The 27,065-nt window shown below is 42.4% G+C and overlaps 1 protein-coding gene across 1 annotated transcript in view; it reads right to left on the bottom strand.

Moving 5' to 3' along the window:
• The window catches only part of Pclo (piccolo presynaptic cytomatrix protein), a 324,402-nt gene that overhangs the window by 130,921 nt on the left and 166,416 nt on the right, over window positions 1-27,065 (bottom strand). The window contains exons 9-10 of the mRNA XM_033758844.1: window positions 26,398-27,065; window positions 1-453 (exon numbers count right to left, since the gene is read on the bottom strand). The exon at window positions 26,398-27,065 is cut by the window's right edge and continues 7 nt beyond it. Coding sequence (XP_033614735.1) covers window positions 1-453; window positions 26,398-27,065 — 1,121 coding nt within the window. The remainder of the gene's footprint in view (window positions 454-26,397) is intronic.

Raw genomic sequence — 27,065 nt, 5'->3', positions numbered from 1 at the left:
GCGCTCGGCGCCGCGCTGGCTGTCCACGCGGGTGGGCCTGGCACTGCCCACCTCGCTGTCTGACATGTAGTCCCGGTCCTCCGCCACCCCTTGCAGGTAGGCCCGCTCGCGCTTCTCCCGCTCCTTCAGCAACGCCTCCTTCCTGCGGTTAATCCCCATCTCCAGGTAGCGCAGCTTGGCGTCGATCTCCTTCTCCTCCTCATCCAGCTCGGCCTGCTTCTTCCTGAGCTTCGCCGACTCCCTCTCCACGAGGTCCAGCTCCCTATCTATGTCCTGCAGAATCTTGGCGCGAGCCATGGTGCTGGTCCTGCAGACCCTCCTCCTGGACGCCGTGCCCACGGTGCCGAAGGTGGCTGCGGTCCCGGCGGGTGCCTCCTCTGGGGGCGGGTTGGGCAGAGTTCTCTTCACCTTCTTTTGGGGGCCGGAGGGCGTCATGGTCTGTGATCCTTTTGTCTACGACCCAAACAGAGTATTTCACTACCGAAGGAGATAAAGACTTCCATGGTTTACACTTACACTAAGATGATTTCATCTATGTTCTAGCAACCACAACAAAATGAAATAGAAATTATATCTAATTGCAAGTATGGGTGGCAAATACAATGAACTGATGACTACTTTTTTCTTTCTTGGTAAATTGGTTACTATTATAACCTCTAACAATGTTACAGGCGAGTTTCGAAATCAGTACCAAACCCGTTGTGTATGTAGGTTTATATTTTATGCTATAGAACACTTAGGAGATAATTCTCCATCTCAATTAATGTACATAAGAACACTTCCTGGGCCCATTCCCAGAGCATTTGCTTTAAGCACGAACACTGTAGGCTACACTGCTGAAGATGTCTGTTCATGTTAAGTCCCATAGTTTGCCTCTCTGGCCACCCCTACTTCTCTGTCACTCCCTTTCTAAAGCTGCAATGCTTCAAAATGAAATCCTCAAATTCTCTGACTTTTCTTTCAAAAATAAACTATGAGGTGACTTCCTATGTGCTCTTTTATGATTTTTCATGATGATTTCTTATATTTTTCTGAACTTCAGAGTTCATTAGTAATTTTAGTTTCTTCTTAATGTTTTAGCAACTTTTACAGGAGCAATATGATTGGACTGCAACAAAAAGTCATTAGGCTCATCTTTAATCAGATAAAGTATACACTTGGTAAAGTACTTTTTATTTCATTTTGTTGGTTTGTCATGAAGCACAGATTCGGGGAATCGTAAAATGTCAGAATATCAACAGACCAGACGTGAGATACCCTTCTTGACCATTTCAGCTAAAACAGAGAGATGTTTTCAAAATTTCCCATATTCACAACCAGATCTCAGGTCTTCTTTTCCTCCCTTTTTCTCACAACCCACCAACATGAATTCTCTCCCTGCTCTCTAACTACTAAACACCAATGGCAGAAATAAAAGAGAAAATACAGGAATTTATGAATTTTTGACACCAAACTTATGCCTTAATTAAACACATTTTTCATCATTTCCAATTTCATTTTCTCCATGGTTTTTATGTGTTCTCTGGCATCAAATTTCTTTTCCTGTCTCACACCCCACTAGCTGCTTCTTTAACAGACACCATGATAGGAAACAATATGCCAAAGATTTATTGGACATTCTGTGTATTTCTGAAATTTAAGACATTTGGATGGAAATGAATACATGCTATGAGTCTGTGAAACAGGCTACGGCGATTTTGAAACCCTAGTTTTTGTTTCCTCACAGAAAATCTGTAAAAATACCAAGAGACATATTTGCAAGGAAGCTGTCTAGTATGCCATTTATTCACTTTCATCCTCCATTCTTTTCATTTTCTGTGATGGGCACAATCAGTTGCTATAAAGATCGAATGAGACAACTGTATCTATGTGTGATACTGCAGGTACTAAATATTAGTTCCTTCAAAAGCCTTGCTTCTGTAGAAAATTATGCTTTTGTGATAAACCCACATTCTAAAATTTTAACAGATATTTACTCATAAAAGCATGGAGTCACTATCTTTCACTATAACTGATTCTAATAACAATAAAATGAAAATTGAGATATTATAATTTTCTTAATTCCATATTAATAGTAACATAGAAACATGTATGATCTCATGATTTTTAAAGTTTTCCTGCATAATGTTTCAGTCCTCTGAGTACAATGTTGTTCATTAGGAGGCTGACAATTGTACACTGTTTGCTCTCCCTTGATGTGCATGTGGTACATTTGGAATATGCATAACAATTTTAAATTTTAAAATTTTCTCCTAAGCCACACGATCATGACTATGAAATGGTTTAATGGTATTTGATTTTTGTCATCTGGAAGTGTGATAGCATTGAATAATATGGAAAATTTTACAAGAACATCTTGTTCTTCCCAAGAAGATGGATAGGCTAAATACCCCTGATCTGATTTTTATACAATATGTACATGTCAAAACATCACACCATGTCCCATAAACAGGTTTAATTACTATGTGTCAAAGACAAAAGTAAGGACAGACTGAAAGAAAAAAGAAAAAACAAAAGTCCACTGGTTAATGCAAATCTAAACACTGATCTGGGAAGAAAGAAAAAAGGCAAAACAAATAATTCGAAGGGAATACAGAAAACAGAGAATGAAATGAAATTTCTCAGTGAGAAAGTATATTTTGAAATTTAATCTTTAAAATTGTAGATACTCATTAAGTGGGGAGAAATATTTGTCGAATGAAAGAATGAAGAAATGAAAGGGTAAAATAAGAATTTACTACTTGTAGAAGTTCTGAATTTTTCAGAATTCACTTAGTAGAACAGGAATACATACTTTGAAAAAACACAAAAGATTATTACATGAAGAGTAATCCTTAAAAATGAAATAAATTGGAAGCTAGAATCAGTTCTTGCTATTATTGTTCATACCCGAACACAATCTTTCCCTAATTTAACTTAGTTTTACTGTTCATAGTTTTCATGGAAGAGAATAGGAATATCTAACTGGTCTTTAAAATCAAGTTCCACATTAAAGACCATGCCAGGTGTTGAAGACTGATCATAATCCCCCACGGCTGCAGACATAGAATGACTGCGATTCATATTCCTTAATGCTTTGGGAGTCCTGGATGGATGTCAGGGGACAACAGACAGTGCTGGCTGGAAGAAGCAAGGTGCTCACCGAATTAACCACCTGCCCACTCAGTCTCCCGGTAAGGATACTGCTCTGCTGTTCTCTGCTTGGCCACAGGAACAACCACAAGGTACACACTCGCCAAGGGGTCAGCAGTAACCTTCTCAGAGGCAGCTATCGGATGGACGCTGTTTGCAGCCCCCACCCTGGAGAGCTGCAGTCCATGTCCTGCCCCTCAGGAGATGAGAGGCATTTAGCAAGTCCTCTGGTTCATATTCCTGGCTGTCGGTTTCTTGTATGTTTAACTTTACATTATGGGTCTGTCTAGGGAGTGAATGGCTTAGTAGGATCATCAAGATTAGGTCTTGGATCAGTGTTTTCATCCAATATTCTCCAGAAGGGCAGCTGACAGGGATGTACTCTAATTGATTCTATAGTTAAGGTCCTTAAGTCCAAAGCGAAGAAAGCACCAAGTGTTTGTTTTCTACAGGGCACAAATGGGAAAGTGCTTAGTGGAATGCAGAGGTACTTCAGTCCCTCCTGGAAGACAGGGGTCTTTCCTAGGCAGGCCCTCACCTCACAGGACAGCGTCCCCAGGGCAGCCTAGGGTGCCATGAGAATCTGGCTCTAGCAAAAGCCTCACAGACTATTCAACCCAAATGACATTTTGAAATACACTTTGGCCAGGAGGAATGAAGAAAATTATTTCTCATGCAAACAATAGCAAAAGGAAGAAAAAGCAATAAAACATTTGATTTCTGCATGGTTTAACTCCAAAAATGTCAATGTTACACATTACCATCTGGAAAGTCAAGACATCTTTGCATCAAGTCCATGTGTTCATTCATTCATTCATTCAATCAATCATTCATAATCATCCTTCAGAGAAAACATACAGATATCTATTAGTATATTGCAATATAAGGTGCACTATAAAAATGGCATGTGGCTCATGCCTGTAATTGTAGCCTTCTGGGAGGTTGGGGCATGAGGATCCCACATTCTGGACCTGCCTGTGCAACTCAGTAACTTAGGAAGATTCTGTCTCAAAGCAGAAAATAAAAAAGGGCTGGGGATAGAGTTCATCGTGAGGACCCTGGGTTCAATCCCCAGTACACACACACACACACACACACACACACACACACACACACACACAAACGTTACATGAACACTTCTAGAAATACAAGAGTATATTTTTTCCTTTAAATAGATAGCAGTTGCTTCTTAACATTCTGCTTGGTAGCTGATACACTCTCAGAAAGACTCAAATATTCAGAATCTAGACTTTAAAAGAGGGACTGAGTCATGCTCTGAATGCAGGGAACAGAAGGAGCAAGCACCAAAGGCCTTGACGCCTAATGAAAAAAAGAGCAGGGAATGACACCAAGTCAAAAGTCTGTGTGGATTGTTTTCTTCAATGGCTGGCTGTGTATCATGGTATAGGATCAATAGACAGTAACCCACATACACAGTCTGCCACAAAATGTACATGTCAGGAAAAGAAAAACTTGTTTAATATTTTGATACTAAATTGACTGAGACATCTTTAGACTAACAGAAGTTACCTTTGGCCTCTACAGTACAAGAGCTACTCAAAGTGGCGGCCATGAACTTCCAGACGAACTCTTCAAGCAGACACTGAATATTTAGATGTGACATATAAGAGCATATATAACAAGAATAGCACTTGATTGATGTATGCTAATTTTTAATTTCCTAAAGGGAGGAAGTAACACCCAGCTTTAGATCCTTGCATATAGGCATAACAAATACGTAACTATCTGTAGTATCTAAGTTACAATTTGAAAAGAGCTGACTTCCAATTCCAAATATCATTCCTAGCCTGGATTTCGCCAGCACTTGAACTGTGCACCATCGTGTAGTTGTCTGGACTATGAACGCATTGTTAGTGCTATCAAATTGCTGGTACTGATAAAACATCAGAGTGAAACACAGGTCAGATCAGGAAGTCCTAATGGATTCAGATGGAGGATCATCTGGACTGGGCAGAGGCCGTAAACCTGAAGCTTAGAGCGGCCAAGGCAGCGTGGGATGCTGCGCGTGTCTCTGGGCTGACTACAAGCACGGAGAGGTATGATCACAGTGAGTGGGCTTCACACCACTGTTGCCATGGTTCGGGGTTGCACGGGCAGTGGGGAACCCGAGAAAACATTTCAGTTACTTGGGGTGAACACTGAGGTTGCGGGAGATCGGTATAGTGTTTATGGACACAGGAGAGAGGAGGCACACACACCGCCATGGGTTTTAAATCATGAAGGCAGAGAGTCCAGAAGGAGGATGGAGAGCTCTACAGGATAAACTGCGTCCTTACAGCTTTCCGGCATCGACTTTGGTTAACTCTGAAACATGATCAGATCGTTCACAATGCGGCTTTTTCACTTCTGTTGTTCCCGCAGTACTCACACCTGTTCACCTCACCTAGATAACTTATGATTCACCTTAGGCATATTCCTGTGTAGGGACCCAAACTGCGGAGACATTGCAAACTCAGAGATTTCAGTTAAGTGTGTATGTGCACACTGTTTAGACTGGTTAGTATCATTTAACAGAACAGATATAAATGTATTTGAGAATCTGAAGTGATGTCCCATCAACTTATATCTTGAAAGGAACTGAATCTCAAAACCATAAAAACTGTATCTTTAATTATGATTAAATCAAAGTAACAAAATAATAGCATACAGGGCTATAAAAACAGAGAACCAAAACAAAATATAATCTGCTTAGAGAAGATAAAGAATTATGTAACGAGAAGTTTATCAAACTAAAAGGTGATGCAACTGGTGTGTCGTAAACAGAGACAATTAAAAAAAGAGTCTGGAGAATATTTGATGTTTCTTAGTTTTTTCTTGTTGATAAGCTTGGTAAAAGTTGTTTTCAGATCTTGTGTCCCTAATCTGAAAAACAATGTTGCACAAAAAATACTGCATACCTAAAGTGAATGTACATTAAAGAAACTGTGCAAAAAGCAGACAAAGTGAAAGAAACTCAGAATGCAAACTGACAGGCGACTAGGACAAAAGCTAATTACAGATGTTAATTCCAAGGGGGTAAAAGTGGAAAAAGAAGCAAATAACTTTCAGATAAATTTTGCTGCCCAATGTTATTTTAAACAAGTTTTTCTTATGAGAGTTCATTTAAACCATGCCATTTATATGATAAAAAAACAAAAAGAAATTTTTACTTGCTCTGAGGTATTCAGAATATTACCAAAAAATAACTAAGTTATATAGGGGCAGATTACCCTAAAAACTTAAAAGCAAATATCTCATTGTCAAATAACTTAAGCTCAATTCAAGATGAGAAAAGGATATCTACTTTTTGCAAGACATCGAACAAGCTAAAAATACAGGAGCCAGGTGTGCTAGCACACGCCTGCCATCTCAGTGCTGGTGAGGGTGAGCAGGATCATTCTGAGTGTGAGGCCAGGCAGGATCTACACAGGGAGTTCAAGGCCGGCCTGAGTGACATAGTGATTCCCTGTTTCAAAAAAAAAATAAATAAATAAATAAATACATAAGTACATACATACACACTAGGAGTTACTGTTTAAATTCATAGAGGCTGGACACAAATTATTTATTATATAGAGTAAATGTGGTAAAATCCAATTTATTAATTTATTCAAATAGTTAAGTATAATTCTAAAAATCATTGTGTTGGATGAAGGTACTAAAATGCGCAAGACAGAATGAGTTTGGAGCTTGCCAACAAAGAACTTGTGGTCACACATTGGGATGGTTTTTAGCAAACTGTCCAATGAAGAAACTACCTCAAGATAAACTCACTTGGCCTGATCTGCGTATCACACGTGTGCATGCACTGTACTGAGACGTTACAGGTATCTCATCAATATGCACAAAGTTTTACATTTCTGAGTATCAGTTGAGATTTTAAAAAGGAACTACTTGGGTCTTGTGCTACATAGCCCTCCATGTCAGCATCAGAAATATACTTCTAGAGAGACAGAGGAAGGTAGTTTTCATTCCACAAACAGAAAACCATACTTGTTATTTGAAACAAATGCTCTGCATCATAATCACAGTCTTTCTTGTTTTCTTTCACGTTTGTACTTACAATCAAGCATGAAAGATTTGCACACAAGCCCTTTATTTTTAGGATGGAGATACAGTTTCATTTTCAAAGAGTGTAATTCCACAAAAGTCTATCGAGATGTTTTATAAATGCAAAGACTGTAATTTTCTAGAGCACTGTAACCCTTCCAAAGGCACCCAAAAGACACGCCAGAGCTAAGTTAGACGAAGCTATAAAAATGCGCTGGGGCCCAGACAGAAAAGTTTACTTTGAGCTTGGTGAAGACACAGCAGACATAACAGACTGTCTGGGTCTTCACACGTGGATAGGATACAAACAGAAAAATGTTTTCTAAGTGGAGGGAACAGGATGAGATGCAAATTTTCAGAGAAACACCAAGGATGAGCCGGTTTCATAAGGGCTAGTGATGCAGTAGTTTGTGTGAGGTGGAAACACGTCCCCAACCCTGGTGCAAATGGAGGGTACAGAAATGCCAGAACAAGGAAGATGTGTAGGAAAATACAGAACAAAACCGAATGCTCTACCTATATAAAGTCTCAAGTCCTCCATTTTCCTCTCTCACTGAAGGACAAAGCAACCTGGCTATTGCAGACTGGTCAAGTCAACTGCAGTAGCCTGTGGACCAGGTAGCCATCGAACTGTGCAGGTGCAGGGGCAGCAACAGTGATGACAAGGGGCAGTGGGTGGTGATGGCTAGATTTAATTTCTTCCCATGATGCTGTGGCTCTCTGTGTAGACAGCAACAGATATGTGCCAGCAGGGCTCCAGCAGCATATTTAAGGCTTCCCATGGGAGTCCCCAGCATAGCTTTGGCTACAGGGATGGAAAGCAGTGAGTCTGTCAGGCAGCTGCACATAGAACATGGCTGTCCCGGGGGTGATGGGCAGGGCCTGCCACTTTGGCAGCACTGGGGCTCCTACTGGCTGACGCCATGTTGTGTGGGATTGTTCTGTGCACTGCAGGGTGTGCCCTTGCTTGTAGCCCTGGCTTTGACCCACCAGATAGCATCCCTGTACTGTGTCAGCTCAAAATGTCACCGTGAATTACCAACTGTCTCTGGGGAGGGAAAACAGACTCTGGTGAGAACTGCTGACGTAGGGATCCATGAGAAGACATTCTCAGGAAGAGATCACTGGTCTATTATTACTTTCTGTATTTCCTGATGAGTAGAATGCTATTATTTGCATATCACAATGGATATGCTATGGATATAACTATGGATTCTTAAAGGAATTGATAATTGGGCCGGGGATTTAGCTCAGCGGTTCAGTGGCCTGCCTTGCAAGCACAAGGACCCGAGTTCAGTCCTCGATACCAAAAAAAAAGGAATTGATAATCACAACTGACAACTGGGTGGGTTAAAGGATAAAAGAGAAAGAGTTACTGTAGGTGGTGATACTGATCTGAGAAAATTAATAAAGCTAAGAATGTACTGGACTCTTTAGTTTTGTCATAATTTGTTTCAGGACCCTAAAGTCAGTCCCTCTGTCTGGTTCCTTTTCCCAAGAGGAGGTCAGTACAGCCAGGCCACCCCGGGGCCCCCACGCATGCAGCAGTCCCTGTTCTGCTCCGCCACGTGAGCAGTGTGCCTTCCCAGAGACCACGTGGACAGAAAGGTCCCATCTTAGACTTTCTGCTCCCAGTTAGTTACATAAACTCCTTTTCTGTATGTATAAAGTACCTAGCCCTAGGCCTAAGAAAATGGGGTAAGACACCCCAGGAAAGCCTGGGAAAGGCTTCACTACCAGAATAACCCTTAAAGGTCAGCGTAAGAGGAACTGCCAGTGAGCCTGAAAAACATGGCCAATGCTGGCACCAAGAGTGCCCGTCGTCTGTTACTCTGAGCTTCAAAAAATCGATGTTGTTGGTAAGAGGAGGTGAGAACCTTAACGAGACTATTATTTAGTTGGAGAAGCTGAATAACAAAATTACAAAGGTAGATCCACTGAATAGCCTCATTTAACTTTAAAATCAAGAAGCTCCTGCCATTTTGAAAATAATTTAAGAAAGAAAGAATTAGAACAAAAATATGCCCAGATGCTAAGAGAAAGTTAAAAGCATTTACAATGGACAGAGACATTTCGCAGTGATGAGAATGGGATTTCTAACTGTAATTGTGCCACGAAAGACACAGAACTTGAGGCCATGTCACTTTTGGGGTTATTCAACCCACTCACCTGGACATTTCCTCATCCATATCTACTGTGAATACAAGAATAAGATTTGTGCCTTTTATCATGGTAAGAAGAAAAATACTCAGACATACTGTACTGCTTCTGACTTTATTTTCATCCTTTCTGTTAAGCCACTCATTCTTCAGTGAGAGGCAGAGACAATCTATGAAGAGCCATGGCTATTAAGCATGAGGAAGATAAAAGCTGAAGAAAGTTTTCTCCTCTATGAAATACTCATGCATAGGTTGTCATATCCCTTTAATGCGACAAGTTAAGACATCTTGACTCTACGCTGCCATCAGAAAGAACTTGCTATTTGTGAATAGAGTTAAAATTGTCTTAAAAAGTTTTTCCCGGATTGTAATATTCTAGTGGCCATAAAATACAAGGAAGCAAAATATAGTATAAGAATAAAAACACCCATTTGTTATTTCACAACACGTAACAGCACAGACAAAAACATTCTCTAACAAACATCGTGAAAGCGGTACTCAGTGCTCGCTATGCTATCTTGGAACTTTGCCTTAATTCACCTCTCATCCCAGTTTGTTTTGTTTTCTTGCAGAAAGTCATTGCTCCTGGCTGTACAAGCAAGCAGAAAACTAGTCTCTTCCTCACTGGACAGAGCATTAGTGATGACAGACTGCAACAGCTCTTGCTTTATATTTTCTGGAAAGTTCCAAAGACCTTTCCCAAGATCTGTATAAAGTATTTTAGGAAACCATCTCAGAGGTTTTATTAAAGTGAGCATTTTTCATGTCTGCATGTCTGTGAATATGTATGGATCTTTCTTTTTTCTTCCCTTCCTTCTGTTACGTTATAAGATTTTGCTCCAATGAAGAAAGCCACATACACTGTGTTCAGACGGCTCCTTGACACAGAGCTGTCAGTAGGTTTCTCCATTCTCACTTGTTCTTTTGTATTGTCACCTGTTTTATTCAAAGGTAACGTTCAGAATTCAGGGGAGACAGAGCATTCACACTGCATGAAACATCTCCCCAGCAAGTTCTCTAACAAAAGGGAAATCCTTTCTGAAACTCACTATCATCTGGTGGAATAATCCGGACCACAAAATATGAGGATGAATTATGGACTGCCTGTGGAGTTTTCACCCATCATTTAAAAGGTTCATAGCATAATGGACAGTGTGAAATTATCACACTTACAGTTCTTGGCTAGGTCTTTATCTTTCATAAAACACTCACGATACTTTTTATCAGCCTATTGTCACTATCCGTTGCTATGAGTTTCCTTTTCTGCAGTAATCTATATGCACTCATACTTTCAATTGTAGTCTTTGTCTATCTAGTGCCTCATAATTTCATAAGTGGATAATGAAAATGTCTTTCTAGATGGCCCCCTATTGTACACAGTCTCTGACAGACCAACTGTCAGCTTGTTGGTCCTTCTGCTTCTCCTTCACGCGCTCTACTGATGATATTAGAGTGAGCAAGTTGCTGTGTCAGGCTTCCAAAGATCTGCTCAGCACTCACCTACCCACCTTTTAAATTTTTTCTTTCTGACACAGTCTCTTAAATCTCACATTAGCAAAATAGCTTGCAATCTCACCATTTGTTCTTTCTGTACTTTCTTGAGTATGAATTATACACCATGTTTATAACTAGGATATGCAGATCGAGTTTCAAAAAACGAAGATCAGGTTTGTAGCTTCACACGAGGGAAGGGCAATCTGAATGTATGTTTCAAACCTAAACAGCTGTTAAGTGAGTCTTAGTCACTACAGCTCATTTATTTACCCAGGTTTGTGAGAGTGGCTCTCGTGTGTCAGACTAGTGACTTCAGCTAGTTGTGGGTGTGCAGAGAAGAGCTCTGCCAACCAGGTCTTTCAAAATGACAAAAACCACCATTTAGAAGAGCATCATTGAGCAATACAGATAGTTTCTGATTTTTCCTTACAATGAGTATCATATTTTGGTCAACACAGAGTAGACATTCAATGCTTGGTCTAACAAATGGAAGACTATCTTCATTAATAAAATCCTCTGCTAAATGGGAACACATGTTTAAAAGGGTAATGTAATGACATTTAGTATATTGGTGTCAATGGTGTAGGTCAATTTGTACATTTTTAAAATCTATTTACGTAACAGAATCTACTCATTCCAAATGTATGCAATGACAGGAAAAGTATAGTCAGCTAAAAAATTTCTTCTAGGAAACAACAAGTAAAAATAGTTAAAATGATGTAATTAACTGGTGCATGGAAATGGAGTATTTTAGACTGGATGTGGAAACGAAAGGAGAGAACTCTGAAATGGGCCCCAGCGCAGAGATGCCAGGGCTCACCCAGGGCACGCCTGCTCAAGAACCATGAGGAGACGCAAGTAGACAGACGGCCTGGCAACTGGGGGGCTCCTGCTGACATCGGGAAAAGCACCTCCACAGCGTGACTGCTACAGAGCGACAGACCCACAACCTCACCGTGGGTGAGATGAACCAGAGCTGCAGCTCAGTCCACAAGGGGAAGGAAGCCGGGAACAGGGAGAGGACATGGCTGGAGACCCAAGGGCGGAGAACTCGGACCCACTCTGCACAGGGACATCGTGTCTCCAGGCTGATGCGCGGCTTCAGCAGTGATGAGATTATCATGTAAAAATCCAGCAAAACTTACTGTGCATTGAGTTTCCCATATAATCTTATTAAATCTCTAATGTGACTTTGTAGAGAGGAACCTACTACTAGCTCTGTGTGTTGGCTATTTTTAACGTTAGAGGCAGTGCATTACTACTTACATTTCTAATAACTGGCATGGCTGGGATTTAATCCATGTTTATCTAATGCTAATGCTGAAGTTTAATGTCATTTATTTGAAGTTAAAATTTTTAAAAACTACAATCTAAATTGCAAACTTATACATTAGCATATATGCTAAATAATGAGCATGTGTTAAGAACATGTGCTCTATTGGATACATGAAATCAATGCTACATTAATGGTTTGGAGGAAGCAGATCATAACTATGAGAAGGTAAACTGAATTAGTATAAGATTTAGTTTCAATTTTTTCAAACTTAGCTGATATTTTTCAAACTATCAAACTTTGTTCTCTAAACATAATGTTTCCTAAATTTCTAGAATATATGTTCAAATATTATTATTTTATGAAATGAGGTGGAGTCATTGTTGAGAATTCTAATATGATATGCATACATTAAATATTTAGCATTGAAGAATTGTTTGCCCCTCTGTCCATCTATCCAATATGTGCTTACAAAATCTACACCTGGTACCATGCCCTGTGCTACTCCACTGTGGCAGAAAGATGAATGATCTTTGCATTATTTCTGCCTTTTAAGTGCAGAAATGATACAACCATATTATGAGATGATGTCTGGCAGAATTTTATTGTTACAAATGGTATATTTTATTATTAAAATTTATCAAAAAAATTTTAACAGGCTCTAAATTGGTTGTAAATGTTAACATAACAAAAAAGCACTCTATTGCTACAAAAGGAGAAACTAACGTCCAATGTGATGAAAGTTTAAGACACAAACTCTGACTTCTGTGGTAATTTCTACAAGTATACATTGGTTTCTGACCTCCAGTCTTAATTTTTACCCAGATATAACAAGATAATATCTTTTGTGACACTAGTTATCAGCTGTACACTTGATCTCATGAGTGTAAAGTCTGAGGGTGTTTCCCACAAGGGTTTCCGCATAACGATCTTAGTAGCATAATCACTACTGTACTTTTCTGACTGTTCCTGTGAGAAGACAGACATTCTACTAGGTTGTCAGGGTGAAGGGGAAGGTAACAAAAGTCAAAGCCAGATGGAATGTTCAGAGTTAGGAGAGAAGAGAAAGCTTGCTGAAAAACAAAGGGGTGAATGTAGAACAATGCAGTATCTCAAAGAGAAGAGAGGCATGACAAGAAATGCAGCCAAAATAGCAGGTGTAGAATTGGAAAACTATTTGATTTACTCTGAAAGTGGAAGTTATTGCTTTAAATTCTCAGGTGTTTTTTATATCATATGTTCTATGTGTATATAATTTGTGCACATTTACATGTTCAAACATATTTTTGTTATACAAATATGTCTATCACTGACAGAGAACACACATCTAATCAGTTAGGGGAGCACCTGAATGGGTGATACACATTGAAATTGTTGTTCTTGGGGCGGGGATTTAACTCGGTGGTGCCGCTGCCTGCTTCCCAAGTACAAGGTCCTAAGTTCGATCCCCGGGACCAAAGGGGGGGAAAAAAGCATCCTTAACCTCTCCTTGTAGAGCTAAATTTAGGCCTTGCTAGTCCCAACTTCCTTCTAAAACTACCCTGGTCTTTCCTTACCTTGCTACCTGTGCAGCTAAGCCTGTGTGTGAGCTCAGGACCTCCACGTCCACTCGTATTTGCTCAGCACCGCCTCTGTGAGAGCAAGCACCATTCTGCTTCAGGGAAACAGTGAAGCAGAGCCACATCAGACCCTACTGTGTCCATGATATATGCGCTAAGTGCCGGGGAGCGAGCTGGCAAAAGAGGGCACATTACACAGTCCAGAGTCGGGAGACCTCAGGGGCTCCGAGCACCAGGGCACAGCTAGAAATGGACAGCGCCGACTGCTGGATTCAGCCTTTAATTCAGTGAGGAAACACTGAAGGAGGATTGCGGAAATAGTACTCCCGTAGGAAAAGCATTCTGGCTCAAATGCAGAATGAGTAGGATGGGCACAAAAGTAGAAGGAGAACAATACATTCAGAATGATTTTAGCAGTCCAGGACAAAGAGGTGGCCCCGAGCGGAGGCAGGAGGGCTCCAGCGGCACACGCAGAGTACTGAGGACCTAGGCTCTTTCTGCAGCGTTACTTCCACTCACTTGTTCGGTTTACAGACAAGCACTGTCACTGCCCTCGCTTTACAAAGGCAAGGCGGGCCTGGCCGGGTCAGGGAACTGGCTCGGGTTCACACTGCTGCACAGGGCAGGGTCTGTTCATTAAGGAAATGGGATTTTCGCGGAACCACTTCTAGAATCGCATTCTTAAATGGAGCACTTTGGAAGGTGGGCAGTTTCCCTCCACTGCTACACAGTCACTGGCCTGAACCTTCAGGGCCGCAGACTGGCGGCACCTGCTGTCTGGTATCATTTGAGACCATTCCTCAGGCCCGCTGCGCTGTCATTTCCTGTAGCTCAGGGCCAGGCTGCCGTCCAAGGCTGTGGCCTGGGAGCCGCCGGGGCTGGGGCTTCGGAGCCAGGAAGGGCAGAGAGAGGTGAGAGCAAGAAGGCAGTGACAGGCTTCTGTCACCTCACCTCGGAAGAGACAGCGCTGTGTTTTCCCACATTCTGTTCCTTAAAAGCCAGCCACTGGATTCGGCCGACACTTCAGGAGAGGAGATTCCAGGATGCAGGGCTAACGGGGACAGCTGCAAATCAGCCAGCACGGCGACTGACTGCACGAGGCGCATGGGGCCAAGGCAGAGCCAGGGCCACACCTTGTCCGCCTGCGGCACGGCTGCAGCTCTGGTGACCAGCACACGAAGGGACCTGCGTCTGCACCGTGCCAGGGGAAGAGGCATTTATTCACCAAGGCGGCTGAGGCAGGGATTCCCGGAAATGGACGCAGGGCCGGAAATGGGAGGAGGCTAACTTCCACCTCATACTGGTGTCCGGGGCGGGAGGCTCCGAAAGACACTGGTGACCGTGACCTTTGATTCGATGTTCCTGCTCCCACGGTTTCCTCTGGAGGCACCAACAGGCCTGATGCAGAGGAAAAGACCAACATAACTGGAGTCATTCGGGGTATTTTTTAAAAACCAGTGTGGCGAGATAAATTGGCGGAGACAGTGATGTGGTCAGCCTTGGTCCACAGAGGGGTGATAAACAGGGACAAAGTGGATGTCGTCCTGCTGGAGGAGAGTGTGGGTGGGCAGACTGGACACACGCATGAGGGGCAGGCACCTCAGAGGGAGGTGTGCACGTCCGAGGTGCGTGCGAAGTGTGAGAGAGATCATTTCCAAGAGCTTTGGAGGCCGAAAGCAACTATGGGAAAGACAGACAGCCCGGGCATCTGGAAGATCACTGGAGAAGAACTCCGGGTGAGGGGAGAGTGTCAGGGAGAGTGAGGTGGCGGGCCGCCACTGTCACGGCTGGGCAGGACGTGGAGGACCGAGGGTGAGCCGTCAGCCTCACACAGAGGTGCAGTCACAAGAAAGACGCAGGTGGGCGAAGCACCCAGGACGGCACTGCGAATGCAGAGGTCTTCGTGGGGAGAAGAGAGATCAGTGGGATCTCGCGATTCCTTTTCCCCCCAGTACTGAGGACGGAAGCCAGGGCGTTTGCCCTCGGAGCTCGATGCTCAGTCTTTTGTGATTTTTTAAATTTCTGCCATGCCGCTCGGGGCTGGGCTTGAACTTTTAGTCCCCCTGCCTCAGTCCCCCAGAGCACTGGGATTACAGGCATGGGCCACAATTGCACTCCTGGACGTTTTCATATTTTAAATTAAGCTTTGAGGTAATCTGTCACATGGAAATAAGTAATCAATGTCTTGCTGGTCGTCGCGTGCAGAACACCTGTGCACACGTGGGTGGCCTTGCCGGGACGGGTTCTGGGTCAGCTCTCCAGTGCTCCCTCTGGGGACTCTCCCTGGAGCACTGTCACAGTGTGGCCCATTGGGGGGGGTCCGTGGCAAAGCCTTGGCTCACGACACAGAAGTGACTCACTGTGGGGCCAGCAGCCCCTCTCTGGCAGCTGCTTCCTGAGCTGTAGGACTGGATCAGTGCTGTAGCCGCTTCCGGGAAATGAGGCCAATTCATCAGGTTATTAACGCAGCCCCAAGCGCTCGCCTCCTTGTCTTCAGAGTGCTTTAAAATTTTAGCTGGAACCACAGTACTCTTGTCTTTTGAAAAGCACGAGGGGAGCTTCAATTTTCTAGCTTAGGTTTTTCAGTGAAAATTATTTCAAGTGTTCCTCCTGTCAGCTACTTTCACAGAGGACAGACATTAGCGAAGGGGCATGCAGGCACCCTGTGTCCCTCCCGCCTTCGCGGCCCAGGCAGCCCGCAGCCCTCTGTGCATGGCCAGACTCGGGGACGGAGGCCTGGGCCCCAGGGGAGAACAACACTTTCCATTTATTGCATATTCTTGTTATATAAGACACGAAGAACCGCTCCCAATAAGCACATAAAGCTGTGCTACGCTTGATACGCTTACACTGAACAATTACGTTTTTGATATCCAAATACACAATGACTTGTTCTTGGAGATGATATCAAAGACTAAATTTTGAGGCACTTTGGAAAAATACAGTTGTCCAGTGGTCTCGCTTGATTTGTGATTCTTCTTTTTAAATGAATGCATTAGTCCCCATAAATTTAAAAAGCAGATCCCTGCCAGAGATAGGTAATCTTCAATGATCTGTGGTATGCTTGTAGGGCCACAGTGTGTTATTACTTAGACAAATACAGAGTGGTTTTGGTGGGATTAATAATGAGCAGTTTGGCTCAGTACCCTCTGAAATCACTATACATGTCCATTTGCCAAGTAACTGACATTTTAAAAAGTCGGCTCTTACATTAGCTGTTTTGGCACATTAAATAGTAAAATAATACTTTTACAAACTACTCTCACTAAATAATCCAATTAAACCATGGACAAAGGTCTTAGTCATTTCCTAAATTAGAATTATAAATGGCCAAAAGGTATAAGAAAAGATGCTCAAAGTCATCAGTCAAAAGTCTTTATGCAGTGGTACTTAGAATACTACAAAATGTGCTTCTCATGTGAGAAATATGCTCTTATATGCCTTTAGAAACTTTTATCTCAGCAAAAGGACCTCACTGTGCATCTTACATGTTCAGTGCTAATCTAGTTTACATGCTAGTGAAAAAATTTAGTTTTCCTTTTCATAATTAAAAAATACTTAACTATGAGCAAGTTCTATTTCAGCCACTATTATTTAGGGAGAGAATATGTCTCATCTGTGTGCAGTTAGCCAAAACCACCCAAACTGTACTTCTGTGTTTCACTAACACAACACAGTGATCTAATCTACCTTCATGTGATTAAAAAGAACACCCTTCAAGATTCAGGTCTCTCCTGACAACTACAATGTGGGAAAAACTTTTACCAGCTGCTCCTCAGACAAAAGACTATTATCTAAAAATATATAAAGAATTCAAAACAACCAGCACCCCCAAATATAAAGACCCAATTCTAAAATGGGCATCTGAAATGAACAGACATTTCTCAGACAAAGAAATAAAAGCAGCAAGTAAATATATGAAAAAGTGCTCCACATCCCTGGTCATTCGAGAGATGCAGATGAAAACAACACTGAGATTCCACCTCACCCCACAAAGAATGGCTGCTATCAAGAAATCACACAATAACAAACGTTGGTGGGGTTGTGGGGAGAAAGGAACCCTTCTCCATTGTTGGTGGGAGTGCAGACTGGTGGAACCACTATGGAAGTCAATATGGAGATACCTCAAAGAACTAGGATTAGAGGTTACATTTGACCCAGCCATCCCTCTGCTGGGTATCTTTCCAGAAGAATTAAAAGAATCATACCACAGTGATATATGCACACCAATGTTTCTAGCAGCACAGTTTGTAATAACTAAAACTTGGAAACAGCCCATTTGCCCATCAGTTGGAAACTGGATAAAGAAGATATGGTTCTTCTATAAAATGGAATATTACTCAGCCATAAAGAATGAGAAAGTGGATTCATTCATAGGTAAATGAAATAAATAAGTCACACATATGCTAATACCAAATAGTTTCTCTGGTGTGAAAAACTAAAATAGTACTCAAGATCCTAACAGGACAATTAGCAATGTGAAATAGGAAGAAAAGGACCAAAGGTGTAGGGACAGTGAGAAGGGTAGGGGGAGGGGAACCAGGGAAAAGGAAAGAAATATGGGAAAATGTAAAAATGGAATTAAAGTGTTTGAAGGTGGGACAAGGGGAAAAATGAGGACCAAGACCTGGCATTTAGAGGTACAAGATCCCAGTAAGGAAGGTAACTATACTGTCTACCTAGAATGTACCAATGAATTCAATTTTTTAAAAAAAGATTCAGTTCTCTCCTCAAGAAGAAAGCACTTCTGGATGTGTCAGTGAAGCTGGCCACATCAGGGTGGAATGGATGTGGTTACAGAGACCACCATGTTATCTTTCTTTCTGTCTGCCTGCCTGCCTGCCTGTCAAATCTGAGGCAGTGCTAAGGATAGGGCATCAAAAAGCTATGGCCTTGGACCCTGCGTCACACTTTGCAATATATAAACACAGACTCTCTTCTCTTCAAAGGACTACGAGGACTTGGAATGGCCAATATCATCAGAAAACATTGTTTCTATATTTTACATTTTCATTAGGAAGACACGTTCCTAGGTGAGACTGTAGATGTAAATAACTAATTTGTTGCTTCATTCCAATTTCTAGGTTATTTTCTAGGAGAAAAGGTACTTGGAGTTGTTGCTGGCCTCCCTTTCCTTTCCATTTAACCTCCCACTTTGAAGTTATTCCTAAATTCAAAATGTGTGGGCGCCTCATGACCACGTGCCCCTGGTGGCCACAGGGAGCCTCCTGTCCCAGGGAGCACCGCAGACTGCAGGGCGAGGCCACTGGGTCAGCAGCAGGCCGGCGGGGGAGAGCACAGACTCTGCTACTTCTGCTCTCCAGGCCTCCACCTCTACCCAGCAGTGCTGGAGGGGAATGCGCGCGAATGCACAGCCTCTCATGCTTCTTTCCTCGGGAGCCCACTGTTTGTATGTCCCAAAGACAATGACCATATTCTTTAGCAGAAAATGGGTTAAATGGTGCATGTAGGTAAGCTGAATAAAGTTAAGAAAAATTTCTGAGAATCAAAATTGCAACGTATCTTAAGGAATAAAAATGAAAACTCCTCTTCTATCCTTTTCTTCTACATTCTTTTATACGCAAGGATGCTAAATTTTGTAGCACTGAGTACCGGTGAATTATACCACTTGAGAACAAAGCACTGGACCCTAACAAGAGATGGCAGGGATTCCAGTGACTCTATATATTTACATATGGGCAGCCGCATGGGAACAAAATTAACTGTCTCACATGTGACAAACGTAACTCCATGCTACACTGCCAAGTATGAAATATTACAATTGTGACTGCTATGGGTTTTGTTTCCTTAGAAACATGAAAAATGAGTCAATAACTACCTACGAGACACTATGGAAAAGAAAATCATAATTTTCATAGTGGCCCAAAGCCCTCACTAAAGCATATTGGAATAACAAATACATTTTATGTTCAGATATAAATAACACCTCACCACAAAATCAGAGGAAAGAACTGTACTTTTGTCTCTCACTGAATGATTACCCCATAGCCTAGAACACAACCTGGAAACATGACATTCAAGTAGTTAAAATTTTTTCAATCTACAAATTTGCAACTGTATGGAATATTTCATCTTCATAAACCTAAACCATGTGAAATAGCTCTCCCCAAACTAAAATAAAACCAAAACATTCTTGTAAAATATTTGGCCCTGGCCCATTTTCCACATAAACCCCAGAAGTGCCTGTTTCTTTAGAAGACACTATTACTGAGAATTAATTAAGGGATGGAAAATTAAATTAGTGTCAAGAAATAGGTTATTGACTTCTCTACATGATAAAGCTCATGGGCTTATAAAAACAACAATAGTTTTACTAAATGTAATTTTAAATGGTTAATTTTTCCTCTCGATTCTCAGTTCTTCACAGTCAATACCATGAACACCAAGGCAGAAATGCGTGGGTGACCATTTCCCAAATGGGTAATTAAAGAAATCTGAGCTTTTTGGTTGCTGGGTGTGTGAATGGGCAATGACTAGCATCCACACCTGCCTTAAATGCAGATCTCTTTGAGACTACTAGTAAAGAAGCCTTTTCTGAGGACAATGCTACTGTCCTTTTGCTGGGGTACTTGGTCATTTTAAACACAGGGCAGGCTGAAGAAATCCATGCAATTCCTTACATCAGAAGGGAATTTAATGTTGTTGTGATGACTTGTTTATGAAATATTATGAAACTTTTTTCATTCCACATTATTTCCTACTTCAAGCTGCGTTTCAGCTCAAGGTTCAGAGAATTAAATGACTAAACTCTAAAAGTAGCCTTTCTTCCTGAGACTTAGGTCTGTGATTACAGATCGGTTTTCTTCTAAGAAACAGTGGGGACCTGCCTTTGCCCTGTCATGCTAAAACATGCTACCACGATCAGAGACAAAAGTGTAGGCCAACCTATTAAGAGTGATGTATTCCTGAATTTAGAATGGTTCAGCAGAAAGACAGAATAATTACTGCATTCTTTTCATACACTCTCATTTAATCATTCTGTTGGGAACAAAGGAGAGATGGAATGACAAGGACAACCACATTCAGCTCTAAGTCTTCTAAATTTTTGTATCTCCTAATGCTAAGCTTTACATTGTCATCTCATGTAAGGGCCCTGTTTGGCCAGCCCCCGATACTGAAATAGCAGATCTATTATCTATTTTGATGATTTCTTATATTATTTTCAGTGATTAAAGTTAATTTTTTTTACTCTTTTTTGCTGTTGATAACTTCTGGCTGAAGTACTTCTCAGTACTTAGCTAGTCCATTTAAGACTTAGTTACGTATCACAGTTTCTCTTATCTAGTGCTGTCCTGATTAGAACACTACACATCATTCTGTCCCCCAAAAGTTTAGGAAACTAGCTGGGCCTTATTTAATGCACATGGGGTTGCTGTTGACTGGCTGTAGGGTGTGGAGGACACTGACTGGGACTGCAGAGTTCTCATCTCTAAAATATGCAGAAAAGTTAAGTCAGCAGAAACTGAAGATTTGTATCTCCACCAAGAAACAGCATGTGAAACATTTGGCTTGTTGGTTTGTTGTGTTTTGTTTTGCTTTTTGTACTACTGGAGATTGAACTCAGGGTCACTGAGTTTGCTGAGCTACATGCCCAGTGTTTTTCATCTTTAATTTTGAGACAGGGTCTCACTAAGATGATTGGGCTGGGGTGTGCCTTGTGATCTGCCTCCCTCAGCCTCCCAGAGTGCTGGGATTACAGGCATGCTCCACCACATCTTACTAGTTATATAAGGTTTTAAATTCTTCAGTAAGTCATGTACTGTATGTAGGGTGTGTGCGCAAATGGGTATATAGCTAGGATAACTGCAGATGTGATGGTGAACGCAGTAAGAAAATGTCACTTATTGGGACATGTGGTGATGCTGTTCTATAAATTATATCTCAAAATATGCCCCAAACCTTTCCTGATTTTTTACATTATAATCATTGTAGTTGCTTATATAGTTATTCCTTTGTAACTGCTAACTCGGTACATTACTAAGTCCTACGTAATTAGTAATTTGTCGAAATACAGACATATACAACAGTGTGCACATGTGGTGTGTGTGCGCGTGTGCTGGAGGAGACACACTGGAGAGACTATGGGGATAGCTTTATTCCAGAGCCAACTATAAACCTCGCTACCACTCAGAAATATGTAGTTAACTGGGAGAAAATTAATATGCTAAAATGTTAGGAAGATAGTTAATGTTAAAGAAGATTGTACTTTAATAAATTATGCCAGGAAGAATCAATGCCTGTGCACCAGAGCTTCCTGGACTTACAGTGGACATCAGAGCACTCATCGGGACCTCTCAGGCACGGTCATGGTCCATCACGGAACAATAGGCTACAAATGGATTTCTTACAATCATGTGAACATTCTGAAATATGGATGCTTGGAAAGAACAGAAAAATGATCTTTCCTTCAGTAAAAGATGTCTTCAAAAATTCATTCTAAAAATAGACTATAATGAAAAATATTAACTACTGAACAATAAATTGAGAACAATTTGAACATTTTCTGATTTTCGCTCACTGACAATTTGTACACAGCATTTATTTGTCATTATTAATGTACTTTAATTACTGATTGTAAATTATTTTATTGCTATTTGTATCGATTTACATTAAAATAGTAAGTCCTATTTTAATTTTACAACAGTAGGACTGTATGGTACAAATTTTTAATCATAAAGAAATTTAATAAATGAAAAACTTAAACTATTATAAAAGATGATTTAATCAAAGTTTTAAGACTGGTTTCTTGTGTTGATTTCAAAAAGGGTAATGAAAATGAAAAGTAAACATCATTTTTGAGAACCCTTTTGGCTATCTTACTTTTTATTCCTTAATTCTTTATATTTTGGAGGACAATCTGACAAAAATAAAATTTCTTAATTTAGGTCTGGAAATTACTCAGAAAATCGCACTGAAGGCTATGGGAGGAGCAATCAGTGAAGCAAAACACATTCTTGTAAGCATGAGCTCATGAACAGAACAAGCTTTTCAATAGGACCCGGGCTTAAACTCTAGAACGAAGAGATTTTAAGAAAGAGGCTGCCCAATGTTAAAAAAAAAATAGCTTTCGAATTTTTCAACAAGTACGAAAATAGAATAGCACAAAACAGCTCTAACACTTGATAGTCTATGCTTCTTTTTGGCCAACGTGTGAGAACACTTTATATTTAGCGTTTTTACCACAAAAAGTAGTGGGTATCATCACCAACAAAACGTGAGCCACCTGAATATATATATCATCTTCCGTGATCACGAGAGCAAGGTCATTGTCACACTTTAAGAGAGGAGAGCGGATCGGACGAGGGCCTCTCTTCCTGCCGACTCTGAGCAGGGACCTGATTTCCCTTCCTGACCTTACCGGGACGTGTATGCGAGGACACAGGGTGGGCACAAGGAACGCGTCTCATGCTGCTGGTGAAGGCATCGAAGATACTATGCTGGGGAAGGTGCACAGACGCACGTGAAAATACTGCCCCGGAAGCAATCCTGGCAGAGCCTAAGGTTACACACTGCGAAAGGGGAGGAAAGCGGAGAGCAGACAGCGAAGGAAGTACAGGGAGTTACACAAAACCTGTCCTGGGAGAGCGAACTGGATTTTTTTTTTTTTTTTTTGCTTTTGTTTTAAATGAAAGCAAATTTGGAAGTCGTCCAAAATGTAAGCACTCTGACAGATTAGGAGTTTTCTATAACTGATTTATCCAATTAAACTGTTATTATAGGGAATCTACAATGAGTAAGGAAGGCATCTTTCTGGACAGAAATGGACTCGCTGCCAAGGCAGAACTTCAGAGAGCCGTGCGGCAGTCTGTGGAGGTGAAACCTGGGCGGAGCCCTCACTCGCGTGGACCCCGCGCCAGGAAGGGGGTCATCGGGCGACACTGGGGCGTCCACAGCACAGGCAGTCGGGCTGCTGCAGGAGGAGCGGCCCTGTGCAGCTGTGCAGCGCAGACGGGGCTGGGAGAGATTCTCCCGAGCTCTGACTGGACCACGCTCTCCTGGGACACCAGTGACAAAATCTGAGGCGGCTCCGAAAGTCACTCCCGGGAGGGGTGGGGAAGGCGCAGGCAGCTGTAGCCACGAGAGGGAGATCCAAGTGCTGTCCTCCCCTGGCAAACCGGACCATGCTAGCTGCCCCTCGCATTCCAGGCTTGGCACAGCGACCTCCGCTCCTCCGTGCGCTGTCAGTGCCTGGATCGGAACGGCTGCGGGTCTGCCCCTGTTTAAAATGACTTTGTCTCTTCCTGGCATCACAGAGCACTGCCCCCTCGTCCCAGAGCCCCCGAGCAGCCTTCGTGATGTTTTGTTGAAGAGGAGACGCTGATATGGAAGGTGTCCACTGGACACCAGCGCCAAACCCGAGGCTCGAAGCTGAGCTGCAGCTGGCTGCTTATCACTGCGAGCTCAGAAAGGTGGCCAACTCTGCGAGCCGCATCTTTCACGTGATGCAAACTTAGGCATCTTTCTGCCTGGCCTCGGGGTCTACAACTTTATTGTTTTGTGAAAATTGAGTCTTAACTACAGTACTCAGCTAGACTTCTTAAATTCGATTTACATCGCTATGACTACTGTGTAGAGATGTGGTCTTCTCATTCTCTTTACTACTCAGTAAATCATACTTACACAACTAAGGAACTACTTTAAAACAGACTCAATATCCATCTCGGTATCTGAAAAGAAACTATTGTAAAGTTCACATCTTAGATTCAAAGTATCTAAAATGACAGGAAACCTTAGTTGTTTACAAAATGGTCTACTTTGTGCACGTTGGAGCACAACTGATTTGAGATTGAACACTAGAATTCCATATTAAAGTGCTCATTGACTTTGGCCAGTTGGAAAACTACTGGATTGTGTATCCACGCTGCACACACCCAGGATGTTTCAGACGCAGCAACCTTTACTAGATGAGGAGAATGGCTTGTATGCAGCTCTACCACCCACTGTCCCTCTCTGCACACTTCCAGATCCAAAGTGAATTCTGGGAGGGAAAACATGGGTAACTTAATGTCTTCTTTAACTGAGTTCGTTTGATAAGAGCAATGAGATACTAAGCAAATCATCAATACGCCAAATGGAAAAGACTGTTCTTTCTAATGTCAGAAGCCTGGAATATTTCTTTTTACATACTACTCAAAACTATCTTTTGCTGGGCGAGGTGGTGCACACCTATAATCCCAGAACTCGGGAAGCTGAGGCAAGAGGATGACTGTGAGTTCGAGACCAGCCTGGGCTACATAGTGAGTTCCAGGTCAGTCTCAACTACATAGCGAGACCCTGCCTCAAAAAACAAAACAAAACAAAACAAAAAAAACCTATCTTTGAAGTTCTTTTCATAACTCTTTATGTGCATTTATAGGACAGAAGTACAAAAATAAATTCCCATTGTAAATGGATGAGCCATCACTTTTCCCAAGAAATTTAATGCCAGAAATAAAGCTCTGTGCTATGTGCAAAGTAACTCTGCGAACTCAATGAAATCTAAGTTCACTGCTGGTTCCCTGACCTCAGTTCTCAACAGGAAGACAATTTTAATTCTAAGATGCACTGATTGAGAAAGAACATAGTAACAAAATTATGAAACTAATGAGTTCATTTATTATTATGACTACTGACTGATCTGTCTACATTCCTACAAATAAACTTACTGTGGTAGACAATGGCATATTTTTCAGCCCACAGCCTATGTTAAACACATATAGGTTAGTGAAAATACAGCAATATTCCAGAAACATTTACTGAGAAGCCTTAGCATTCAGAAACTAGCGCATAGGGGCTCTTTTCATTTTATTTATTTTCATGTTTTTGTTTTTGTTGTTGTTGTTGTTTTTGTTTTTGGTATTTGTTGTTTTGTTTTGTTTTTTGGTACTGGCAGGCATGGTACCACTGAGCTAAATCCCCAGTAATAGGGGCTCTTTTAATCTGAATAGAAGGCTTGTTTAAAATTCAAACATTGTGCCTATCAACAACCTTCTAAATAGCTATATATTATATTTCTTTATAATATACTTTTTAGGGGTGATTAGTTTTTATTCTCAGTTGCAGTAACCTTCATAAATATGGTCAACATATCTCTGAATGTTGTTTTGCTTGAATCACATCTATGATTTTTGAAAATAATTAATCTGTATGACTTAAGCACCAAAATCCTTTTTGCTACTATAACCGCTGTGACTAAGGCCCACCTGAAGTGAGAGTAAGCAGTTTGCCAGAAACCAAACAAGCACGGATGAACAGTGACTGCTGCCTTTCAGTTGCATCTGCCACCACCCACTTCCCGACTGCTAACTGACCGCGGCTACTTCTCAGCTACTGTGACTGAGAGCACAGGACAAGACCAGCTGATCGCCACAAAGCCACACCGTGGGCTGCAGGACCATGATGAAAACTAAACATGAAGTCCACCACGGCTCATCGGGGCTCCTTCTCGGTGTGCCTCCCCTCACGCTTGGGAACGCACCGAGATGGGTCCACAGAGAACATCTGAGAGCGTCTGCATTAGAACAAAACTCTCGATTCCACCAAGTCACACAAAACGAACCTCTCCCTCCTCTGCCTCATGTTTGGTTCCTCTGGTGTTCAGTAAACACAGGCCTGTTCTCCCCAGCCCTCTAGCATCAGTCCTCCGCGGAGCTCTGCTAGGCTCAACTTGGCTACCTACCGTCGGAGGTCTGCAAACACAGGACCAGCGGGGCACTGGCGGGTCTCTTACCGTGAAGCCGTCAGTGTACTGACAGGAAGCCCGGGAGCTCTCCTCCGCCGTGGGGCTCAGAGGCTTGGGGTCAGACAGCGAGCGCTGTATCATCCTGGCTGTCTTAGGACTCGCGGGGGCAGCCTGGGCAGAGTCGGGGTGCAGTACTTTCTGTGGACCGATTTCGTCAGGGAGGGGCTTTTCGTAAGGTACGAAGGCTGATTCTAAGGCTTCGCCTGAGGACAGTGGCGAGATGGGTGAGTAGAGGACTTTTGGAGACTTGGGCGGGGAAGGAGCCGGCTGCAGGGTGGTGTCTGCCCGGAGGTGGTGACAGGAGTAACCCATCTCTAGAGGAGTCGGGCGCTTCTTGTCTTTGGGAGGAGAGGAGGCGCCCAGAAACGGAGGGCTCTGCGTGTCTGAGTCCGCCTCTGTCTGGCACCCTAAACTTCCCCCTCTGTACGTCTTTTCGGGCGCTGAAATGTGTTTAACGATTTCTACCTTGGCGTCCGCTCGTGCTCGGACGGAGGGCGTTCGTATGGTCCCCACGGGCTCCGTCTGCACAGAGGTCTCGGCCACGGTCTGGACCGCAACGCTGGCCACCTTGGCGGGGGCTGTGCCCTTGTGGTCCTCATCCCCGCCGTCGCCGTACTTCCCCACGCGGGCTTTCCTCCGCGACATGGCAGGCGCGT

The sequence above is a fragment of the Fukomys damarensis genome, unplaced genomic scaffold (assembly GCF_012274545.1).
Source record: "Fukomys damarensis isolate Sample0158 unplaced genomic scaffold, DMR_v1.0_HiC HiC_scaffold_4, whole genome shotgun sequence".
NCBI lineage: Eukaryota > Metazoa > Chordata > Mammalia > Rodentia > Bathyergidae > Fukomys > Fukomys damarensis.
The sequence above is the reverse complement of the archived record's forward strand: the minus strand, read 5'-3'. Positions and strand labels throughout refer to the sequence as shown.